The following is a 25,524-nucleotide window of genomic DNA, read 5'->3' on the forward strand; positions in this document are numbered from 1 at the left end:
ACAGAGCTGTGGCTGAAAAATATTAATAAACACTCTGACGCCGCTGGATTAAAGTCGCTCTCAATTTCCAGGAGGAAACAAAAATGAGAATGATTTAAAGAGACTCTGTAACAAAAAAAAAGTTCCCCTGGGAGGTACTCACCTCAGGAGGGGGAAGCTTCAGGGTCCCTATAAGGCTTCCCCCTCCCCTGTAGCTGCAGGAAATCCAGCACTGGCTCCCCCGAAGCGTCCCGGAATCCTGGCTCGACAACCCTGACAAGGCTTGCTATATTTACCTTCCCTGGCTCCAGTGGGGGCGCTGTTGCGGCTCTCAGCACGGAGATAGGCGGAAATAGCCGATCTCTGTCGGTCCGATCTACTATGCAGGCACAGGAGACTTGCGCCTGCGCAGTAGAGCGGACCGACAGCGATCCGCTATTTCCGCCTATCTCCGAGTGGAGAGCTGATACTGCGCCTGCACTGGAGTCGGGAAGGTAAATATTTACATCCCCGCTGTTCGGAGGGGCACAGCGAGACCGCCGTGGGACACAGGATGACGGGGGGAAGCCTCGATAGGATCCAGAGGCTTACCCCACCCGAGGTGAGTACCCCCCCAGTAGAGTTGGGCCGAACGGTTCGCCTGCGAACGGTTCCATGCGAACTTCCGTGGTTCGCGTTCGCGTCCCGCAGGCGAACCTTTGCGGAAGTTCGGTTCGCCCCATAATGCACCATGGAGGGTCAACTTTGACCCTCTACATCACAGTCAGCAGGCACAGTGTAGCCAATTAGGCTACACTAGCCCCTGGAGCCACTCCCCCCTACTAAAAGGCAGGCAGCGGCGACCATTACGGTCACTCGTGTGCCTGCATTAGTGAGAGTAGGGCGAGCTGCTGCACACTCTCTCTCATAGGGAAAGATTAGTTAGGCTTAGCTTGTCCCTGGCTGCATACCTGTTCTGTGAACCCACCACTGCATACCTGTTCTGTGAACCCACCACTGCATACCTGTTCTGTGAACCCACCACTGCATACCTGTTCTGTGAACCCACCACTGCATACCTGTTCTGTGAACCCGCCACTGCATACCTGTTCTGTGAACCCACCACTGCATACCTGTTCTGTGAACCCACCACTGCATACCTGTTCTGTGAACCCGCCACTGCATACCTGTTCTGTGAACCCACCACTGCATACCTGTTCTGTGAACCCACCACTGCATACCTGTTCTGTGAACCCACCACTGCATACCTGTACTGTGAACCCACCACTGCATACCTGTACTGTGAACCCACCACTGCATACCTGTTCTGTGAACCCACCACTGCATACCTGTTCTGTGAACCCACCACTGCATACCTGTACTGTGAACCCACCACTGCATACCTGTTCAGTGAACCCACCACTGCATACCTGTTCTGTTAACCCACCACTGCATACCTGTTCTGTGAACCCACCACTGCATACCTGTTCAGTGAACCCGCCACTGCATACCTGTTCTGTTCAGTGAACCCGCCACTGTATACCTGTTCTGTTCAGTGAACCCGCCACTGCATACCTGTTCTGTTCAGTGAACCCGCCACTGCATACCTGTTCTGTTCAGTGAACCCGCCACTGCATACCTGTTCTGTTCAGTGAACCCGGCACGGGTCTACATGAAAAGGGCGCCGGTGAAAAAGGGCGCCTGGTGGAGCCCATATATACCAACTTCGGCTACAAAAAAGGCGCCTGGTGTAGCCCATATAAACTTCGGCTACAAAAAAGGCACCTGGTGTAGCCCATATAAAAACTTCAGCTACAAAAAAGGCGCCTGGTGTAGCCCATATAAAAACTTCGGCTACAAAAAAACTCCAGGATGTGTAAATTACTATTCCCCCTCCAGGGCGCCATGGATAGTGGGGGAATGAAATAATTCGGCTTCCAGCACCTGTAGCCCATATAAAAACATAGGCTACAAAAAAACTCCGGGATGTGTAAATTACTATTCCCCCTCCAGGGCGCCATGGATAGTGGGGGAATGAAATAATTCGGCTTACAGTGCTTGTAGCCCATATAAAAACTTTGGCTACAAAAAAACTCCGGGATGTGTAAATTACTATTCCCCCTCCAGGCCGCCATGGATAGTGGGGGAATAAAAATAATTTGGCTTCCAGCACTTGTAGCCCATATAAAAACATAGGCTACAAAAAAAGGCAATAATATGGGCTACAAAGGGGCACCTTGCTGTAGCCGATAACCTTGTAGCCGAAAAAATATGGGCTACAAAGGGACGCCCTACTGTAGCCGAAAACCTTGTAGCCGAAAAAATATGGGCTACAAAGGGGAGCCCGCTTGTAGCCTATATCAAAACTCGGGCGCCCTTTTCTACACCTTAGCCCATATTTCCAGAAATAACATTGATGTCTATGGCGGCGCCCTTTTCATACAGGCAGCTCGGGCGCCCTTTTCAACCGATCCCCCCGGCACTGCATACCTGTTCTGTTCAGTGAACTCGCCACTGCATACCTGTTCTGTTCAGTGAACAGTTTGGTGTGTCAGTGTGAAGCAGTACCTTAATTACACTACCTGATTGATGTATACACATGCAAGATGTTTTAAAGCACTTTAGGCCTGTCATTCAGCATTCAATATGATTTCTGCCCTTAAAATGCTGCTTTGCGTCAAATCCAGATTTTTCCCGGGGACTTTTGGCGTGTATCCCACTCCGCCATGCCCCCCTCCAGGTGTTAGACCCCTTGAAACATCTTTTCCATCACTTTTGTGGCCAGCATACATTTTTTTTTTCAAAGTTCGCATCGGCCATTAAAGTCTATTGTGGTTCGCGAACTTTAACCACTTGAGGACCCACCCTTTACCCCCCCTTAAGGACCAGCGCTGGTTTGATTGATCTGTGCTGGGTGGGCTCTGCAGCCCCCAGCACAGATCAGGGTGCAGGCAGGGAGATCAGATTGCCCCCCTTTTTTCCCCCCTATGGGGATGATGTGCTGGGGGGGTCTGATCTCTCCTGCCTGCTGTGGGTGGCGGGGGGGGCACCTCAAAGCCCCCCTCCGCGGCGAAATTCCCCCCTCCCTCTCCTACCTGCTCCCCCCCCTGAGATCCGGGCTGCACAGGACGCTATCCGTCCTGTGCAGCCAGTGACAGGACGTCCCCTGTCACATGGCGGCGATCCCCGGCCGCTGATTGGCCGGGGATCGCCGATCTGCCTTACGGCGCTGCTGCGCAGCAGCGCCGTACAAATGTAAACAAAGCGGATTATTTCCGCTTGTGTTTACATCTAGCCTGCGAGCCGCCATCGGCGGCCCGCAGGCTATTCACGGAGCCCCCCGCCGTGATTTGACAGGAAGCAGCCGCTCGTACGAGCGGCTGCTTCCTGATTAATTAGGCTGCAGCTGGCGACGCAGTACTGCGTCGCTGGTCCTGCAGCTGCCACTTTGCCGACGCACGTTATGAGTGTGCGGTCGGCAAGTGGTTAAAGGAAAGGTTCAGGGAGGGTGGAGAAAAAATAAAAATCAATTTCCACTTACCTGGGGCTTCCTCCAGCCCGTGGCAGGCAGGCATGCGCAGTACAGCCCGGCGGACGTCCGATGACGTCAGAGCGCCGGCGTGGGACGCAGAAGTACCAGGACTTGGAGCGCAGAAGAGCCCGACCTGGCAGCCGGCCTGGCCAGGTCGGGTCGGCCACCGGAGACCACCGGGAGCCTGCGGAGCGGCGGCGAGGGCACCTCCTGCCTGCCACGGGCTGGAGGAAGCCCCAGGTAAGTGGAAATTGATTTTTATTTTTTCTCCACCCTCCCTGAACCTTCCCTTTAACGCGAACCGAACCTTCCGCGGAAGTTCGCGAACCCGGTTCGCGAACCTAAAATCGGAGGTTCGGCCCAACTCTACCCCCCAGGGGACTTTTTTTTCGTTACAGGTTTTCCTTAAAAGAAATGCTGCCTTTCTTGCCTTGCAGCACTGGGTTCGCAGTTCAAATCCCAGCCATGGCACTATCTGTATGGGGTTTGTATGCTCTCCCTATGTCTGCGTGGCTTTCCTCCAGACACTCCGGTTTTCTCCCACATTTTTTTAAACTGTAGCCGTTGAATTTTAAATGCTATGTGGAATGGCAAATGCCTACAGAAAACGCAACAGCACCACAGACTATCATATGCTATTCCGCATACATTTTTTGTCTTTGGCAAAACGCTGTTGATTTGCTTAAAGTGAATCAGAGATGAAGCACCCTCATGTATTTTACCATATTTATCAGTAGGAACATTAGAGAAAACACCTACCCTGCTTGGTTTCATTATTTTTTGCACAGCTTGCTTCTTATCAGCCCTGATAAAATCCCCGACTGAGCATTCAGTCTGGCTTTGCTCAGGATAATTTATAGCGGAGTCTGTGTTCTCTGGTGTCTTTTCAACCCCAAGCCTGCCCCCTTGTGGCTCTGCTCAGGAATCATTATAGCTGAGTCATTATAGCAAAGCCAGACTGAATGCTCAGTCTTGGATTTTATCAGGGCTGATAAGAAACAAGCTGTGCAGTGCAGAATGAAACAGAAAGCAGGGTAGGTGTTTTCTCTAATGTTCCCAATGGTAAAATACATGATTGCAATTGAAGAGGAAGGAGGCCCAGGCCCAGGACCCAGTGTCGATTCACCCACATCTAGTGCCAGTCTGTTCCTTTTCTACATAGGTAAAATACATGAGGGTGCTTCGTCTCTCTGGTTCACTTGAAGTGTGACCCCGCCTAAAGGTGGCCAAACATCGCTCAACTTGGTGGCCAATCGACTATGTGATTTGTTAATTATTATGAAATCGAATAAAAATCGGTGCCACCAAGAGCATGCCCAGATGATGATGTGACCAATTTCAGGCCGATATTGGTCCCATGTATTGATTGGACATGCTGCAAGATGTTGGGCCTTTATGGTCGATTGGGTGCACGGTGGCAACGGAGATCAATATCCCCCCCAGCGTATAAATGTGTCCCCCGTGTGTACATTTATATACAATACATGTCCTATGTCGCCCACCACACGGTGCACATCCATTAGCACTTCTCCATTAGCACTATACACGCTGCCTGCATATAGAGATGTCGCGAACATCAAATTTTCCGCAAATGTTGGCAAACATGAGAACCCGCGAACTGCCATAGACTTTCAATGGGCAAGTGAATTTTAAAATCTTCAGGGACTGTTTCTGGCCACAAAACTGATGGAAATGTTGTTTCAAGGGGCCCAACACCTGGACTGTGGCATGCTAGAGGGGGATCCATGCCAAAAGTTTCATCAAAAATCACGGAGTTTATGCAAAGTCGGACTTTGAATCCCTAAAGGGCAGAAATCACAATACATTCCTACAAATAATGCACTGAAGTGGTACTGTGCCTACAACTTAATGTGGCCACAATAGCAGCAGTGTGCACAGCTATGGGTATCAGTGGGCTGTGGAGTGTCACACACAAAAACAGGAGACCGAAGTACTAGCCCTCAAAAGGGCTGTTTGGGGTGCTTTCAGCATGTAGCCAGTGAGAACAAGAACACAGGCCTAGCTAATGCTTTTCCTTCCTATCTGCAGAAAGTCTGACCCTGCTCTCACTAACAGCAGCCAGCAGAGAATGAATCCAATATGGCCACCACAACTGCTTTTTGATAGGGGGGGTCCAGGAGGGGGTGCTAGCTGATTGGCTGCCGTGTGTCTGCTGACTGTGAGGTAAGGGGTCAAAGTTTGGCTCCATGATAATGTAAAGTGGGCGGGTCGAACACAACAAACGTTTGCCAAGAACGCGAAAAGCGGAAATTCGCTGGGAAATGTCCGCCGGTGAACTGTTCGGGCCATCTCTAACTGCATATAGCACAAGGTGTGGCCTGCGGTGTATGGGCAGCTGACAGATCTCTCTCTAATCAGATTCGATCACAGAGAGATTTGTCTCTTGGTCCAATCTGCCCATCATCGCTAGATGTATGGCTACCTCAAGAGGCTGAAATCAAGAGAAACCAAAGAATAAAATAAAAACCGAAAGACTATGAATTACTAAGTGGAAAACTTCAACAGCTATCAAAAATATTAAAAGAAACAGGACTTAAAAGAAATGCAGGGAAAACTTAATATCAGCTCTACAATGAAGTGCAATGAACAGCGAGGTCTAAACAGAAGTATGATTTGGATTGTCTGTCATTTGCGCACGGCGTGATTCACGGCATAATAACGGGTATTGTTTTCAGCTAATAGAATTCTGAAGTAATGCACGCCATTATGAGGAAGCATTGTCCAAGCACTTCCACACTAGAGAATTATGATCCTATTGCCGAAACCTGCTTCTTAAACCGACGAGCGTTTTAAGTGACGGGCGCTGAAACATTAACAACGCGGAATTACAATATTTTGCCTTATTTCATGGCCCACTGACTAGTTTACAACATTAATTATGATAATTTGAATAAATGACTGGACTGAACTGATGAAAACAAAATGGAATTAGAATTACAATGGGCACTAATTCTGAGGTGAAACCTGCCTGTGGTTTGATTAATAAGGTAATACAGACATACTCAGAATTACATTGCCGCACTCGTGACAAATGAAAATGGATTATGACATATAATAAATCTACAATGAACGCTTCACCGAGCTGGGTATGAAAGCAAAACGCTGGTCAGAGCTAAAACTAAGCCCTATCATTTGTAGACAGCTTAAAGGACACCTGAAGTGTGTGTGTGTGTGTGGGGGGGGGGGGGGGCTCTGCCATATCTATTTCCTTTTCAACAATAACTCTGTCAATGCGCTTGGCATAACCTAGACCTTATGATGTTATATACTCCTTTCCTTTTTTATTGCTTGATGACGCGGGGATACACCGTGTTGCGTTGCGACATTATATTGGAGTATGTCTATAAAATTGTTTTCTTGAATCTGACAGTCTATGGGCTCGATTCACAAAGCGGTGATAACCCAGTTAAAGACTTCAGGCGTGATAACCATTTTTATCATGCCTAAACTCAGTTTAGGCATGATAAGTTTAGGCATGATGAGTTTAGGCATGATAAGTTTAGATACGTTTAGATCGCGCGCAAAGTCCCGCACGCAAAGCAGCGCCATTAAACTCTATGCAAAGTGCACCAGACTTTGCTAGCGCAAAATTTTTGATCAGCTGTGCACTGCGGTGCTAACCCAGTTGGTGCTTAAACTTATCACGCCTAAACTTATCATGCCTAAACAGAGTTTAGGCGTGATAAAGGGCTTTTCACTAGCGTGCTAACTGTTAGCTCCGCTTTGTGAATCAGGCCCCTATGTGTCTGCTTCAGGGAAGTAAGTCCAGCACTTCATCCTTAGCTTTTTAAAACTTTTATCCTGGTGGTGCCTTTGTTCACTGCATACTCTACCAAATGACTTTAGGAGGAGGTCCCATTGCTGAAATTAGAGTACCGCAGGGGAGTTACTACAGGGAAGCAGCCCTGGCAACCGCAACCGCAGGGGGGCCAGAGCTGTATGGGGGACACCATTTACTATTTCACTCCCTCAGATACAGGGGCTCATCCTTCACATCAGGTGTTTTTGTGGCTACACTTATTATGGATGTGAAGATTACGATGTCCACACTCGTTTTATAACCCTTGCAAGATGGGCCCCCGGGCTATGAGGGTCATTAGGTTTAGGTAAGAGAAAGGGTGTGAACATTGTGGGGGCCAATCAAAGTTTTTATTTTTTGGGGGTGGAGGGGGGGGGTGCATGATTTATTATGCCCCTGGACTGCCAGTGCATCTGCGGGCTCTATTAAAATGTAGTTATGGGGCCCCATGATATCTAATAACTCCGGTGAGTGCAAATAGTTTAACAAACTGTTATATATCTACCACTGCTCCAGAGATACTAATGTGTTAATCTGTAATGCCTTTCTAGTCTTCCTGGCTGGATTTCAAAAATGAGAGTCATATGCATCCCCGCGGATACGCCTGCTGCTGCCCTATATAATGAAAGGTTTATTGCTGGGGACCTAAACACGGTAGGAGGTGAGAGAGATGCGAGAAAGTTTCCTTCTTGCTTTGTTTGGACTTCGTAGCAAGCCCTGAATCAAACATACGCATGCACAGACAGACATACAGAGACACACACACACACAGAAAGACGCACACATGCACACACAGACAGACAGACATACAGAGACACACACAGAAAGACGCACACATGCACACACAGACAGACAGACACACATACAGAGACAGACACACACACGGTCACATGCACGCAAACACACACACACACAGATAGACTCACGCATGCACAGACAGGCAGACAGACACACAGACAGTCACACGCATGCAAACACACACACACACACACACACACACACACACACACACACACACAGATAGACTCACGCATGCACAGATAGACAGGCACACACACACACACACACACACACATGCATGGAAACACACACACACACACACACAGATAGACTTACGCATGCATAGACAGACAGACACACACAGAGACAGACACACACACATACAGTCACATGCACGCAAACACACACACACACATAGATAGATGCACGCATGCACACACAGACAGACAGACACACACACACACACACACACACACACACACACACACACACACAGTCACATGCACGCAAACACACACAGATAGACTCACGCATGCACAGACAGACACACACACACAGTCACATGCACGCAAACAAACACACACACACACACACACACACACAAACTCACGCATGCACAGACAGGCAGACAGACAGACACACACAGACACACACACAGACAGTCACACGCATGCAAACACACACACACACACACACAGATATACTCACGCATGCACAGATAGACAGACAGACACACATACACAGTCACATGCACGGAAACACACACACACACACAGATAGACTTACGCATGCATAGGCAGACAGACACACACACACATACAGTCACATGCACACAAACACACACACACAGATAGATGCACGCATGCACAGACAGGCAGACAGACACACAGACAGTCACACGCATGCAAACACTCACACACAGATAGAGTCACGCATGCACAGATAGACAAACAGACAGACACACACACACACAGTTAGACTAACGCATGCACAGACACACAGACACACACAGACACACACACACACACAGTCACATGCACGCAAACACACACAGATAGACTCATGCATGCACAGACAGACAGACAGACACACACACACACAGAAAGACGCACACATGCACACACAGACAGACAGACATACAGAGACACACACAGAAAGACGCACACATGCACACACAGACAGACAGACACACATACAGAGACAGACACACACACGGTCACATGCACGCAAACACACACACACACACACACACAGATAGACTCACGCATGCACAGACAGGCAGACAGACACACAGACAGTCACACGCATGCAAACACACACACACACACACACACACACAGATAGACTCACGCATGCACAGATAGACAGACATACAGGCACACACACACACACACACACACACACACACACATGCATGGAAACACACACACACACACACACAGATAGACTTACGCATGCATAGACAGACAGACACACACAGAGACAGACACACACACACATACAGTCACATGCACGCAAACACACACACACACAGATAGATGCACGCATGCACACACAGACAGACAGACAGACAGACACACACACACACACACACAGTCACATGCACGCAAACACACACAGATAGACTCACGCATGCACAGACAGACACACACACACAGTCACATGCACGCAAACAAACACACACACACACACACACACACAAACTCACGCATGCACAGACAGGCAGACAGACAGACAGACACACACACAGACACACACACAGACAGTCACACGCATGCAAACACACACACACACACACAGATATACTCACGCATGCACAGATAGACAGACAGACACACATACACAGTCACATGCACGAAAACACACACACACACACACAGATAGACTTACGCATGCATAGGCAGACAGACACACACACACATACAGTCACATGCACACAAACACACACACACAGATAGATGCACGCATGCACAGACAGGCATACAGACACACAGACAGTCACACGCATGCAAACACTCACACACAGATAGAGTCACGCATGCACAGATAGACAAACAGACAGACACACACACACACAGTTAGACTAATGCATGCACAGACACACAGACACACACAGACACACACACACACACACACACACACACACACACACACACACACACAGTCACATGCACGCAAACACACACAGATAGACTCATGCATGCACAGACAGACAGACAGACAGACAGACAGACACACACACACACACACACACACAATCACATGCACGCAAACAAACACACACACTCACACACAGATAGATTCATGCATGTACAGACAGGCAGACAGACAGACAGACAGACACACACACAGACAGTCACACGCATGCAAACACACACACGCACGCACACACACACACACACACACACACACACACACACACACACACACACACACACACACACACACGCATGCAAACACACACACGCACACACACACACAGATAGACTCACGCATGCACAAATAGACAGACACACAGACACACACACAGACAGTCGCACGCATGCAAACACACACACACACACACACACACACAGATACACTTACGCATGCATAGACAGACAGACACAGAGACAGACACACACATACACACACACACACACACACACACACATATATATATATACACACACACACACACAGATAGATGCACGCATGCACACACAGACATACAGACACACACACAGTCACATGCATGCAAACACACACACACACATGTGGTTTCTAGCAAGTTTACGCTTTTTTTAAACAAACTTTAAGCTGGGCACTCACATGCAATATCTTTCTCTAGTCAGGGATCAGGAAAAGATCCCTCAGGCGACAATTCTGGCACCAATACTGCACAGGCACATCACTAACTGTCAGCCTTCATGTGACAGGTATTTGTGCTCCACTGCTTGCTCCGTTATCCGAGGGGGGGAGGGGGGGGCCCTTATAAGCCCTGGGAATGTAATATACTGAGGGGAGGAGAAAAGAATGGCACCACACTTCTTACTAAGGAGGGGGGAGGCAATGCAATTACTACTTCATTATTTTATCTGGAGGCATGTGATCACTTGTTTCTTTTATCTGGAGGCATGTAACTACTTGATTTGTTTTATCTGGAAGCATATCATTACTTCATTATTTAAACGGAACCTTAACTGAGAGGGATATGGATTCCTTTTTTCCTTTTACAATACCAGTGGCTTGTCAGGCCTGCTGATCTCTTTGGCTGTAGTAGTGGCTGAATCACACACCTGAAACAAGCATGCAGCTAATCCAGTCTGACCTCAGTCAGAGCACCTGATCTGCATGCTTGTTCAGGGGCTGTGGTTAAAAGTATTAGAGACACAGGATCAGCAGGAGAATCAGGGAACTGGTATTATTTTAAAAGGAAAAATGTATATCCTTCTCAGTTTAGGGCTACTTAATTCTTGTATCTAGGAAAGCAATGGCTACTTAATTTCTATACCCAAGGGGCATAGTAGATATTCAAATTTGGTATCTGGGGAACCCAGCTGCTTAACTACCTAAAGACCGCTTCACACCCATGGGCATGGCCGCGGCGGCAGCCCCAGGACCGCCCTTCGCCAATTGGTGTCAAGTCCTGGGGCTGCAGTTTGCAGGAGATCGCGCGCAGGATGCCTGCTCGGGGGGTGGAGCTCCGCCCCTCCTTCAGTCTCCGAGTGGCGCTCGCCGCTCGGAGACTGTTAGAAGGTGTAACCGCCATCTATTTACATGTACAGCGCTGCAATCTACAGCAGCAATGTACTTGGGACAGCCGTGTGACACGGCTGTCCCCCTGGGGCACTTGAGAGTGATCAGCTTTCATAGGCAGAAGCCTATGACAGCCGATCGCCATGATTGGCCGGCTGGGGGAGGGAGGGGTTTTGAAAAAAAAAAAAGAAATAGTCAAAAATAATATAAAAATAAAGAAATAAACATTTATTAAAAAATAAATAAACACTGGGGGGGGCGATCAGACCCCACCAACAGAGAGCTCTGTTGGTGAGGAGAAAAGGGGTGGGGAATCACTCGTGTGCTGTGTTGTGCGGCCCTGCAGCGAGGCCTTAAAGCTGCAGTGGCCATTTTACTAAAAAAAAAGGCCTGGTCTTTAGGCAGGTTTACCACTGTGGTCCTCAAATGGTTAAAGTGGGATAATACTCCCCGAACTAAAATTCCAGTAACTACTCTCAGTTACATAAAAGAACATTTGACATCAATTCCACACATTCTCTTTGTGTACAAATGTTTATTTTCACTGCAGAATGCAGGAGAAGTTAGCTTATCTGTAGTCACCAGCAAATGTAATTATTGCTGCTGAAGCTCTCTGCATGTGTCTTTACTCTGCCGTCTTCCCTCTGACACATTGCCTTGGGCCCTACAACAGCTGAGTTACTTTATCAGAAAAGGAGGGGGGCAGGCAGAGGAAAGCACAGGCAGAGAGAGATTCTTGCCGGCAATTCTTACATTTGCAGGTACAGTAACTACAGATAAGGCTTTCTTCTCTTGCTCTCTGCAGTGAAAATAAACATTTGTACTCAGAGAGAATGTGTCGGATTGATGTCAAATGTTATTTTACTGTATGTAACAGAGAGTAGTTACTGAGTAGTTTTATGTAACAGAGTAGTTACTGAAATGTTAGTTTTGTGAGTATAATGCTGGGCATACACGGCTCGTTTTTGAGCCATTAAGATGGCTCGATAGATAATTTCCGACATGTCCGATCTCCTGCTCGATCGTTTCACCGCTGGATTCCTGATTGCAGTGAATGGAAAAAGATAAGAAAAACGAGTGGAAGATAAGAGAATTGACTGCCGAATCGAGCGGCGAAATGATCGAGCGGGAGACTCGACCGTCAAAAACGAGCCGTGTATACCCAACATAAAGGCCGGTTCACACATACAGAGAATGGAAACAGTAAGCACATCCTTTCCGCGTCTGCACCCTGTCCGTTCCATGTCCACAGCGTTGACCACATCTGCATCGCTGCTCACCTGTCTCGCCGCCACTCGGTCCCTTACCAGACTGGAGGCCAGCAGATGCAACTGGGAGAATTTTTATAGGTCCAACAGGATACAATGAGAATTCTCCTTGCTGCTGAGGATTCCCATTCGTCTTTTGCAGCACAAAGGAGATCCTCCAGCCACCGGACTGTTTTGAAGGGACCGAGGGGCAGTGATGGGACATCTGAGTAGGACATCACGGCGGCAACAGGATGCCGGCGAAATGGGCAACATGGATGCAGCAACAATATCCATTCTCATAGGCTTTCATTGGACACATTTTCCCATCCGGTCCTGGAAAATGTGTCAAGTTGGGACTTTGCGTTCCGTTTCTTGTTCTGTGGCGCATGGATCCGTGTTTTGTAACGGTTGGAAGTGGATCCTATTTTTAACATAGGATCTATTTCCTGCATTTAAGCTGGGCTTTAAAAACGTATCTCACGGATATGTTTTTAAAACAAGTGTGAACCGGCCCTAATCCCATTTTACTTTTGGTATCCGGGGGAACCACACATCTGTCTGATAACAGTAGTGTGGCCTGCAGATAAAAACTGGGCTGTTCCTGTTGTATAATGAATTGAGGTCTCCCATTGCCTGTTGGACTTAAAACTTCCAACTTGCCTGAGCACCCTTTCAATAGAAAAACTGTGAAGCTGGGTGGGCACAAATTAATTGCTCCACCTGGGGCCCTGTATGGTATCAATCCCTCTGGTACTGTCCTATATCTGGGCTGGAGTTACACTTTTAACCCATTAGCAGCTTCAAAGGAATTATCTTGTTTTAGATTTGTTTGAAAGTGTACTGCTTTTGACCTCAGCCGGCAGAACTCGTGCTGTAAATTCTTGGAATGCTTTGATGTCTCTCTGCTAGCAGAGGATAGAGAAACTGTTATTGTCTCACACTGCCCCCTAGTGACATGTGCCCATAAATACACATTACAAAAGTACTAATTAGTGGCAAGGAAATGTAACAAATAAGAAATTTTAAAAAAAAATGTGCTAATATAAATTGGCCTGGAGAACTTGCCACCCTTTAATTTAATTGGCTGCTGAAGGGTTAAAGCAGGGGGTACATTATACCATATATTATTATAAAAAAAGCCGAAATGTTTTAATCTACTAATTAAAGGATACCCGAAGTGACATGATGACATGGTGACATGACATAATGAGATAGACATGTGTATGTACAGTGCCTAGCACACAATAACTATGCTGTGTTTCTTTTTTTCTTTCTCTGCCTGAAAGAGTTAAATATCAGGCATGTAAGTGGCAGACTCAGTCCTGACTCAGACAGGAAGTGACTACAGTGTGACCCTCACTGATAAGAAATTCTCCTTTTTATCTCTTTCTTGCTCTCAGAAGCCATTTTCCGGTATGAAAGTGTTTTATAGTTGGAATTTCTTATCAGTAGTGAGGGTCACACTGTAGTCACTTCCTGTCTGAGTCAGGACTGAGTCATCCACTTGCATACCTGATATTTAACTCTTTCAGACAGAGAAAGAAAAAAAAGGAACACAGCATAGTTATTTGTGTGCTAGGCACTGTACATACACATCTATCTCATCATGTCACATGTCACTTCGGGTATCCTTTAAAAAAGCTTGTTTAAACTGCTTAGTAAAATAAGGGGATACGTTCCCATTAGGAAGGCAGTTAAAGAGGAACTCCAGTGAAAATAATGTATTAGTGCTTCACTTTTACAATAATTATGTATAAATGATTGAGTCAGTGTTTGCCCACTCTAAAAACTTTCCTCTCGCTGATTTACATTCTGACATTTATCACATGGTGACAGTTTTACTGCTGGCAGGTGATGTCACTGGAAGGAGATGCTGCTTGCTTTTTTTGGCAGTTGGAAACAGCTGTAAACAGCTATTTCCCCCCAATGCAACAAGGTTCACAGACAGGAAACTGCCAGGACCATGGTCCTCACAGTTTCCTGTGGGAGGGTTTTTACCACAGTATCAGCCATACAGCGCCCCCTGATGATCCGTTTGAGAAAAGGAATAGATTTCTCAGGGGAAAGGGGTTATCAGCTAGTGATTGGGATGAAGTTCAATTCTTGGTTACAGTTTCTCTTTAATGCCCCCCACCAATGCTATGAATATCATTCGATCTGTGTGCATAGCGGTCATCCAGCATCTACCGCACAACATGTTTGTAGGCACCTCACGGAATATGCTAATAAACTATCAAGACTCAGAAACCGCCACTGGATGTTTTTTTTTTATTTGTATGTATTTTGTTTGTAATCAGAATATAGCAATCAAGAACTATTTAAAGTAAATACCTCCCTAGTGTAAACGATAATAAAACCCATATTTCTCTTTGATGATAAGCAAAGCACATGAAGCAGAATCTTAAATCTGAAATGAATGGCAGATAAATGATATGTTTTATGAGTTATGCCTACACCTTGGAAATGTGTACAAAATGAATTCCCGTGGGTGGGCGGACTATAACACTTTAAAGTAGAACTGCGGGAGGAAACTTTCTCAAAGACCTGAAAAGTGTTTAGAAGCATTACTGACGCATGTGTCCTTCTTCCAACAGCTGGTGCCGTTCCTTTTTCTAACCCTTTAATTGCTGAATGCAGCAACCTGTTCTATGAGAGGCTGTTGTGGCCGGCAGAGCCGGGTCAATGTCCTCCAGCACCCGAGGCTGAGACACCAAAGTGCGCCCCTCCATCCCTCCCACCCCAGCTGCCACACACTGATTGCTATTAGACTAAGAGGTGCCCCAGGGCCCCAACACCTTAAAGTGTACAAGAGCTGGTATACATAAAAAGTTTTACACTTATCTGGGGCTTCCTCCAGCCCCATACGCACGGATCGCTCCAACGCCGCTGTCCTCAGCCTTCCCGCAGCTCCGATACCGGGTCCCGCACTTCCGTCAGTTGGAGCCAGTCTGATGTAAGTTAAGTGCGCTATTTGCGTATCTCTCCAGCAACCGCTGGAGAGATACGTAGAGGGCGCACTTCTCCTGCGCAGACTGGCCCGACTGACGGAAGTGCAGGGACCCGGTATCCAGGGGCGTAGGAATAGGCCCTGCAGCCCCTGCGCCCGCGGGGGGGCCCGGCCCCCCCCCCCTGGGGCCCGCTCGGGGCCGTTTTGTGGATGCTGGAGGGGTGGCAGCATGAGGGGAAAGCCTTGCCCACAGTCGGCGGGGAGAGGGGTAGTTCCCCCCTCTCCCTCACCTCGGGGCTCTCCCCTCTGCGCTCCCCTCCAGCTCGTAAGTGTCTGTGGGGCTGTGGTGGGCAGCGAGCGGCGGGCAGATACATACCTGCTTCCGTGCTTTCCATCGGAGACTTCTCCCTCTAGCGGCTGACGTCACTTCCGGAACACTTACGAGCTGGAGGGGAGCGCAGAGGGGAGAGCCCCGAGGTGAGGGAGAGGGGGGAACTACCCCTCTCCCCGCCGACTGTGGGCAAGGCTTTCCCCTCATGCTGCCACCCCTCCAGCACCCACAAAACGGCCGCGAGCGGGCCCCGGGGGGGGGGGGGGGGGGGGGGGGCGCTCAGAAAATCTGCAGGGGGGCCCGGTGGGGCCTAGTTACGCCCCTGCCGGTATCGGAACTGCAAGAAGACTGAGGACGGTGGCGTTGGAGAGATTCGTGCGTATGGGGCTGGAGGAAGCACCAGGTAAATGTAAAATGTTTTATGTATACCATCTCTAGTATTTGGCTTGCAGTCACTGCCATGTATCCCCTTTTCTTATTTCAAACACAACAGGGAAACACAACAGGGGAATGATAGCTGAGTGAATTGTGTGTCCCCTCCTACACTGCGCCCTGAGGCTGGAGCCTCTCTAGCCTCTGCCTCGACCTGGTCCTGGTGGCTGGTGACTCCACTGTAGCCCTGTGTTATAAGAAGCGAGAGTGGGCCTACTGTACGGATCTTTAAAGGGACACTGTAGGGGGGGTCGGGGGAAACAAGCTTTGTTAATTTGCTACTATGTGTGGTGCGGTTCTATGGGGACAGTCTTTTTCATATTGTTGTTGCTAGTATACAATCCCCTTCTGCACGCAGTAGAATGATTTTCATACTATAGAAGCTTTGTAACTTGACCGGTGCTTGCCCTTAGTTCTATTTCATGGCAGTAGGAAGATGTTAAGGTTTAGTACGATGAGCCCATCCTGTCCATTCCCTCTTGTCGGGATTTCAACTGGGCATGCCCAGTTGAAGCCGCAGTCGGCGGCGAATCGCGAAGGCTCGTCCAGGCACACCGCGCTTCCAGTGTACACGTCCTCCTTGGTAAGCCCTGTCCACGGTTGATCAGCACCCCTCTTGGATTCAGCTGGCGCCGTCCAGCCCTTCATCTTATGCACTTTACTTGATTTTTTCACTATCACGCATATGCACTGTGTCACTTTCTCTTTTCACTCGGTTCAGCACTACTATTTTCCCATGCTTTGCGTGGATCATTCATTCAGTATCTATATGCACTAGCACTTTATTGCAGCCATAGAGGGGTGGTATCTATTTATTCATAATTTATACACTGTGTCAGAAGCGGTTCTTTATTGCACAAGTATATTATATATAGATTGGTGTTACCTGGATGGACATTTTAATTGATTTTAAGTACGTGGAATCTTTTGTATATTATAAATAAAGCTTTGTTAATTTGCTACTATGTGTGGTGCGGTTCTATGGGGACAGTCTTTTTCATATTGTTATCTTCCTACTGCCAGTCTGAGGCAGTGGCGTAACTACAATTCATTGCCTCCCTCCCCCAAAGTGAAATTTGGCTTTCCTTGCCTCCCCTTGATGCCTTGCATGGCCTGGAGGCCCATCTTACAAGGGTCATTAATCAAGTATGGCCATCATGATCTTCACACCCATAACAAGCATAGCCACAAAAATACCTGATCTGAAATATAGTCCCCTGTATCGGAGTAAGGCCTCTTTCACACCAAGACGTTGCGTTTTAGGGTACGTTAAGATCGCATAACGTGCCCCTAATGCAAGCATGGTGGTGTTGAAGTTGGACATCAGATTGAGCTGTTATGAGGCTCTTGGTGCTATCCTGGGAAGTCCGGTTCTTTTCAATGATTCGGATGATTCAAATCGGATCATTGAAAAGATCCGGATCTTTGAACCAAATCTTTGAATCATTTTACTAGGGAAGCAGGAAGCAGGGGTGCAGCAGAGTGAGAGGTGCAGGAGAATGAGGGTGCTAATGGGGAAGGGAGAGATGCAGCAAGAAGATTGTGCTTGTGCACAGAAGCTGCAGTTCCTGTTTCTTCCAGACATCCACTGTGAACCGAATCCTTCATTGTGATGATCTGGATGATTCGACTCACAAAAAAGATCCAGATCAAAGATCCGAATTTTTCATGATCTGGGCAACACTACAGTGCAGTGAATATTAATTAGCCATGTGGCTAGGAACAATAGCGACTCTCCCCTTACTGAGCATGTGCAAACAGTCTAACGCAGCTAAAACCACCTATAATGCACAGCATGCTGCTCTTTCTTTGAACGTCCAGCGTTACACTGTAACGCAACGTGGGCACTGTGAACAGCACATTGATTTTTCATTACTGTGAATTGGGCTGCGTTACAGGCTGCTCTAAAGTGCGCCTGTAACGTTCCACTCTGAAAGCAGCCTTAGGGAAGGTTATTAGTTGCCCCCCCTCCCCCCCAGCTTGGTGGGGCTGCTCCCCTCTCGTACGCCCCCAGTCTGAGGCACTATCCAAACTGCAAGGCTTGCCTTCAATTTATTCAGAGTCTCAGTGTATCGTTGTGGTAAAACAGGTTGCAGTATGGCAATGCTCTGCATGCAGTGCAACAGTTACAGTGAAGCATACTTTTTATTGACTGTATACGTCACTGTATGCAACACAACGTGGCCGTATTGTGCGTTATGAACAACAAAATGGAGACACCACAAGCCCAATATAGTGTAGTAAGTACTGGTAAATGGATATGACAAGTAAGTATGTATTTATACTCACAAACGTAGGTTACCGTTCAGGTAACTACTATATCAGCGGGTGGGGAGATTAGACCTGTCCCCACTCAGGATTAAGAAGTTGTTCTCTGTAGACAGGAAGAAAGGGGCAACACCTCTCCACCAAGGGTGGACTCAGGAACTATGTAAGCAGACAGAGGCGCTAGAGGAATAAAATATGCTAAAAATGTCCCAGAGGCTCTGAGCTTTGTACCAGACCTGTTTGAGTTTTAAGCTCCTTTTATATTGCCCGATGAAGCGGGAGATGCCCGCGAAGCGCGTTGCACTTGCACTTTCTGGAGCATACAAATAAATATTTTGTTGTTTGAATTTACACAACATTCGTATGTGTCTGCTTGGAGGAGGTAAGTCCACCACTACCTCCTCTCATTTTAACATTTTTAGAACATTTTATTCTTTTGGTGCCTCTGTCTGCTTACATAGTGAATTGTATACTTCCTCTGTCTCTATACACCATACATTGTTGGAGTCATTCGGGTGGATATGAACATGTGGCTGTATTTAGACTATTTGTTTCTACTCTTTTTCAATAATAAAAAATTACAATCTAAAAACATTCCTTACCTGCTCCAATAACTCTTTCAATGCGAATTCTAGATGGGTCGATCTCTTTTGCGAACTCATGAACAGCTAAGGAAGGATCTTCGTAGGTGTCGGGGTCAATGTAGGTTTTCGTTCCTGGAATCCTCACTGTTAAACAAAGTAAATGCAATCATAAATCACACCTATAAAAACAACTCTAACTGAACCCAGATGAGCACAAGACATGGAGATTATCATAATTATTTATTGGTCATGTTTTGCAGTTTGTTTTACACACTAGTGCAGTAGTGAAGGAGAAAACAGCTGGATAGAAATATATATGTGACTAATCTCCATTCCATCTAAGGTCCGGTTTCCAGTAGGAGCTGTGGCCGTTTCCGATTCAGCCACGGTTCTTTCCTGCTGCAAATACGCAGCCTGAATCTCTAAGCTGCGCAATCAGTGGTTTTTGTACAATGCATGGGGCCGCCCAGCAAAAATCTGATGCCCCCTCTCCCCCCCCACCCCCCCAGTGTTCACATCCCTTTACCTTGCCTCCACTTGGTATCCTTCAAAGCCTTGGGGCCCATCTTACAAGGGTCATAAAACAAGTGTGGCTTCATGATCTTCACTTCAAACCCATAACAAGTGTAGCCACAAAAACACCTGATCTGAAGTATAGATCCCTGTATCAGAGGAAGGGAAGTTTAGTAGTTGAGGCCCTCCACAGCTCTGGGCCCCCTGTTCCCTCTAGTTACACAACTGAGCTGCTGTCCTAGAGCTGAAAGAAAACGTTTAAAAACGTTGCGTGTTGGCCTTGGGGCCCCGGCCAGTGAGAGTGGTCCGGGGCCCCTGGCCATCGTGTGAACCAATCGTGTGTTTTTAAACGTTTTCTTTCAGCTCTAGGACATGGCGGACAGGTGAGCGGTTAGGGAGGGACCCCTGTGGGAGGGATGCCTGCACGGGCGGTCCTGCTAGAGACACAATCTTGCGATGGCGTCCAACTGAAGCCTCCCACCTGAATGCTAATGGCTGCTAGATGTGGTATGGCAGGTAAAGGGTGTATGACAGTGCATCCTGATTGGCTGACAAGCACCTGCTGACCAATTTCAAATGTAGCTGGATGCATGTACTGCTGTGTTCTATTGCTTGTGTGTGTTGAATTTAGCATTCAGTATGGAGGCAGTGTTGGTGGGTTTTCTGGATGTGAGAGGTCCAGAGCCTGGGTGTGAGAGGTCCAGGCCCACCTACACTCCCCTCCAGGTATCGCGTGTTGGCCTTGGGGCCCTGGCCAGTGAGAGGGGTCCGGGGCCCCTGGCCATCGTGTGAACCAATCGTGTGTTTTTAAATATGAAAATATCTAGGAATTGGCAAATGGTTTGCCAGTCCTCAGAATATCAGACTGGCCAAGTGTCACGGTTTCTCCGTGGCACTAACGATTTGCAGCCTCTATCACGGCATCACGGGGCACTGGTCAAATGTCCCGACCTCTTCACAGAGCAGAAGAGTTTGCAGTTAACTGTTTTACTGCCCAGAGTCTTTGCAGATAACACTAAAATACACGCATCACATCACACTCTGCAGCTTTGCCTCACACTGAACTTCATCAGCAGCACAACAACATAAAACTCCAGGCTCAGCAAGGAATGTTTTTGAAGTTGAGAGAATGAGACAGGGATTTCTACCCTGGCTATCTGGTTACAGAGCATCTGAATAGTGAGGTGGATCTCTGCCCTGGCTATCTGGTTACAGAGCATCTGAATAGTGAGGTGGTTATATTTCAATATGCTTGGGAAGTGCTAGAAATCCTGTATGGATCAATCATATTGCTTGCATTCCTCTGTGCTATTGCTTTTATTAATAACCCATATCGAGGCACAAGATCCTTAATTAGGGATAGTTGTGTGATTTTATGCATTTACAGTCCTGGGACTAGAGTTATGCACTTGTAGGCAATGTGTTCTCATTTCTGATATGTGAAGTTTTATTTGCCAGAAATAAAGAATTTAATATTTTGCACATTTCAGTCTTTATTTTCTTATTTAATATATTCATAACTCTTCATGTAGATCAGTTTACTCAAATTATGTGTGCAGTGATTATTCTTTAAATAGCTTGCCTACCATTGCTCCATGCTCCAATCTCTGCATATTATGGAGGGGGAAACTGTATAAGGGAGGGGCGTGGTTTTGAAAAATGGGGGCATGGTTAAAGGTGTGGCAGGGCGTGTCTTAGTGTCCCTTTTTCCTGGCTCCAAAAGTTGGGAGGTATCAGGAATCGTACTGCTGAAATTCAACATGGTGCTGAATTCTTCTGTATCATATGGTGCACATGGACAATGCAGGAAGCAGACAATAGAATAATAGCCACAGGAAGTCTGGTTAAGCAGAGGAGGAAGCGGCTCCATGCCAGTGGCACAATGGATAATCCCCAGTCATGCAGATGAAGCATTGCTAATATTATATTATGGATGGGACTGGAAGACAGGTCCTTCTCTAAGCGGCTGTGCATGTATGAATTATTTAAATAGGTGTTTCATAGACAAAATGGATTTCACGGACTTTCAAATGAGATCATCTGAAGACTGCACAAAGGACTATCTGAGGATCACGGCAGATGATTGACGGGCGCACCGCCATAAAGATTCTCTGCTTGAAGTGAATGAATGGCCCCGACTGTTACCAATATAATTCACCGCTAGATAGACTTAAATTGATTTTACCTCAATAAAATGTTATATACACATTTGCAATTCATTATTGAAATGCCGTATTATAGGTTTCACTGTAAAAAATAAATACAACTTGGCAATAATGGAGTTCTACTGCTCTCAAAGGACAGTGGGAGAAAAGGGGAAAAAAGGCGAAAAGGAGAATATTCACAAATTTTCCTCTATTTTCTTGGCTGAAATAGAAGTAAAAAAAAAAAATTACACCATTTAATGGGAGATTTTTATGACATGTTCCTGCCTGTTGCAAAACATTGAGTCTAGGTTCACAGTGGGATGTTGCGTTGTGATGCGACATTAAACTCACAATGCAGCATTACGCAAACAAAAGTGGTAACGTACATTAACACTGTGTTACCGTTGCATACAGTAGGTACAGTAAAGCATACAGGCAATGAAAAGTATGCTTACCTGTACCTGGTAATGTGTGTGTTTAGAGGCAACGCAGTGCGTTACCATAATGCTACACGTTCCAACGTCACGCTAACATCGCACTGTGAATGTCCCATAGGCCTATCATTGCAGTGCGATAAGCTGCAGCTCTGAAACGAGGAAACATGTCAAAGTAGCCTTAAAGGGACACTTAAGTCAAACAAAAAAAATGAGTTTTACTCACCTGGGGCTTCCAATAGCCCCCTGCAGCTGTCCGGTGCCCTCGCCGTCTCCCTCCGATCCTCCTGGACCCGCCGGCAGCCACTTCCTGTTTTGATGACAGGAGCTGACAGGCTGGGGATGCGAGTGATTCTTCGCGTTCCTGGCCACAATAGCGCCATCTGTGCTGCTATAGCATATATCATATACCATATAGCAGCATAGAGGGTGCTAATGTGTCTGGGAATGCGAAGAATCACTTCCGTCCCCAGCCTGTCAGCTCCTGTCACCGACACAGGAAGTGGCTGCCGGCGGGGCCAGGAGGATCGGAGGGAGACGGCGAGGGCACCGGACAGCTGCAGGGGGCTATTGGAAGCCCTAGGTGAGTAAAACTCATTTTTTTTGTTTGACTTAAGTGTCCCTTTAAATAAAAATGCTTTTTTTATATAGTCATACAGCTGTACAGGAAGTGATGTCTAAAGTCCAGTACAGTTTCCTGTTGAAGTACATTGATCTAGCTTGGAGCTGTCAGAGTTATGGCCGGTTCACACTTGCTTAAAAAATCCACACGTTCAAGATTTTTTAGGCTCCGCTTAGGGCGGGAAGCAGATCCTAATGTTAAACATAGGATCCCACTCCCAATAGGATCACCGGCGATCATCAAAGTGCTGCTGCACAAGTAATCAGAATCCAGGGCCGGTGCTACCATAGAGGCAAAGGGGGCAATTGCCACAGGGCCTCGGAGCCTGTAGGGGCCCCCAAGGTGTCTCCCCCACCTATACTGTTGCTCCCCAGGACCTCTGCAGAGACTTTGGCAGAGTAGCGTCTCCCCTGTGCTGGCGGGCACGCTACTCTGTCAGTGTGGCTTGGTGCGCTCTCGCCTTCATTCACCGCTGGCTGCATCCTCTCTGTGACTGTGATGTTATTATAACGCGTCAGGTCACAGAGGAGAGATGCCCCTGCGAGGATAAAGTTGGGGGTGCATGGAACTACAGACTGATAGCAGCGAGCTCAGGGGCCCCTGGGGGGAAGGAAATTTAACTGCAACAAAGGACCCCTAATGCCACTTTTTGGTCGGGTGGGGGGGCCTGTTGGGGGCCTCCAGGTTAATTTTGCCCAGGCAGGGGCGCCTCTAGCCATTTTGTCACTCCAGGAGAGAAAACATGAGGTGCCCCGCTACCATAGCACCCCCCCCCCCCTCATGAAAATAATCGTACTGCGGCAGCGTTTCATCAGGAAATAACCATAATGTGACAATGTTTCACCAGAAAATAATTGTAATGCGAGAGCGTTTCACCAGAAATTACACTTATTGCGGCAGTGTTTCATCAGAAAATACATGTAAGAAAGAAAATACATGTAAGGAAGAAGGCACACAGGGGGACATAGGGAGGCACAGGGGGACAGAAGGAGGCATGAGGGTCAGAAGAACTGACAAAGGAGGACAGAAGGAGGCACAAGGGGACAGAAGGAGGCACACAGGGGGACAGAATGAGGCACAATGGGGGACAAAAGGAGGCACAATGGGGGACAAAAGGAGGCACAATGGAGGACAGAAGAAGGCACAGGAGGAAAAAAATGAGGTACACAGAGGGGCAGCGGGAGGTACAGGGGGACAGAAGAAACAAGGAGGGCCAGAAGGAGGCACAAAAGAGGACAGAAGGAGGCACAGGAGGACAGACGGAGGCCGAGTGGGACTGAAGGAGGAAAAGAGGGCAGAGGTAGCACAGGGGGACAAATAAAGGCAAAGGGGACGTAAGGAGGCACAGGGGGACAGAAAGAGGCAAAAAGGGGGACAGAAGGAGGCAGAGCAGGCACAGGGGGACAGAAGGAGGCACAAAGGGACACTGAAGGAGGCACATTAAGACAGAAGAAGGCACAAAGGGAGACAGAAGGACAAACGGGGTCAGAAAAGAGCACAAAGGACTGAAGGAGGCACAAGGAGACAGAAGGAGGCACAAAGGGGGAAAGAAGGATGCACAAGGCACAGAGGTGGCAGCTGCCTGCAACTTACACTAAGTAGATGCAGTAGAAGCAAGTAATAGAACACCCACGGGGCAGGGCTTAGTCCTTCTGCAAAGCTTAATTTGGGGGCAGGGCTTAATCCAGCAACATGGCGCCCCCCAAGACCAATGGCACTCCAGGCAATGGCCTGTACTGCCTATGCCTAGAAGTGTCCCTGTGCCCAGGGGCCCCATTGTTACCAGAACCAGTCCTGTCAGAATCAGAATAATTTAGTTTGCCAAGTACAAAAGGGGGTGAAAAGGAAGGGGGGGGGGGGGTGGTGTTGTACCCGGATATGGTTTTGGATCATACAGGTTCTGGAAGGATGGGGGGGGGGGGGGGGGTTGGTTATGTGCAAGCCTTTAAATGTTCAAATGTCCATTTTTGCCTTTCTTAATGGCCTTACCAGTTGTCTATAAGAATTACTTAAAGCACAGTCTTCTAAGATCTGCTGAGGAGGTCACCCCAGGAACCTGCCTGGTTTGTCTATGCCCCAAAACAGCCCTGCGCAGCACACATTAATACTTTTCATGCACAGCAGTGTTTGGTAAATAAATCACACACATTAGTGAGGTTGCGTGTCGT

The 25,524-nt window shown here is 47.6% G+C and overlaps 1 protein-coding gene across 16 annotated transcripts in view; it reads right to left on the reverse strand.

Moving 5' to 3' along the window:
- EPHA6 (EPH receptor A6) overlaps positions 1 to 25,524 on the reverse strand; it is a 1,277,595-nt gene that overhangs the window by 257,183 nt on the left and 994,888 nt on the right. For all 16 annotated transcript variants that reach the window (XM_068270648.1, XM_068270650.1, XM_068270649.1 and 13 more), the window contains one exon: positions 19,659 to 19,784. In XM_068270648.1, coding sequence (XP_068126749.1) covers positions 19,659 to 19,784 — 126 coding nt within the window. The remainder of the gene's footprint in view (positions 1 to 19,658; positions 19,785 to 25,524) is intronic.

This window comes from Hyperolius riggenbachi, chromosome 2 (assembly GCF_040937935.1).
Source record: "Hyperolius riggenbachi isolate aHypRig1 chromosome 2, aHypRig1.pri, whole genome shotgun sequence".
Lineage (NCBI taxonomy): Eukaryota > Metazoa > Chordata > Amphibia > Anura > Hyperoliidae > Hyperolius > Hyperolius riggenbachi.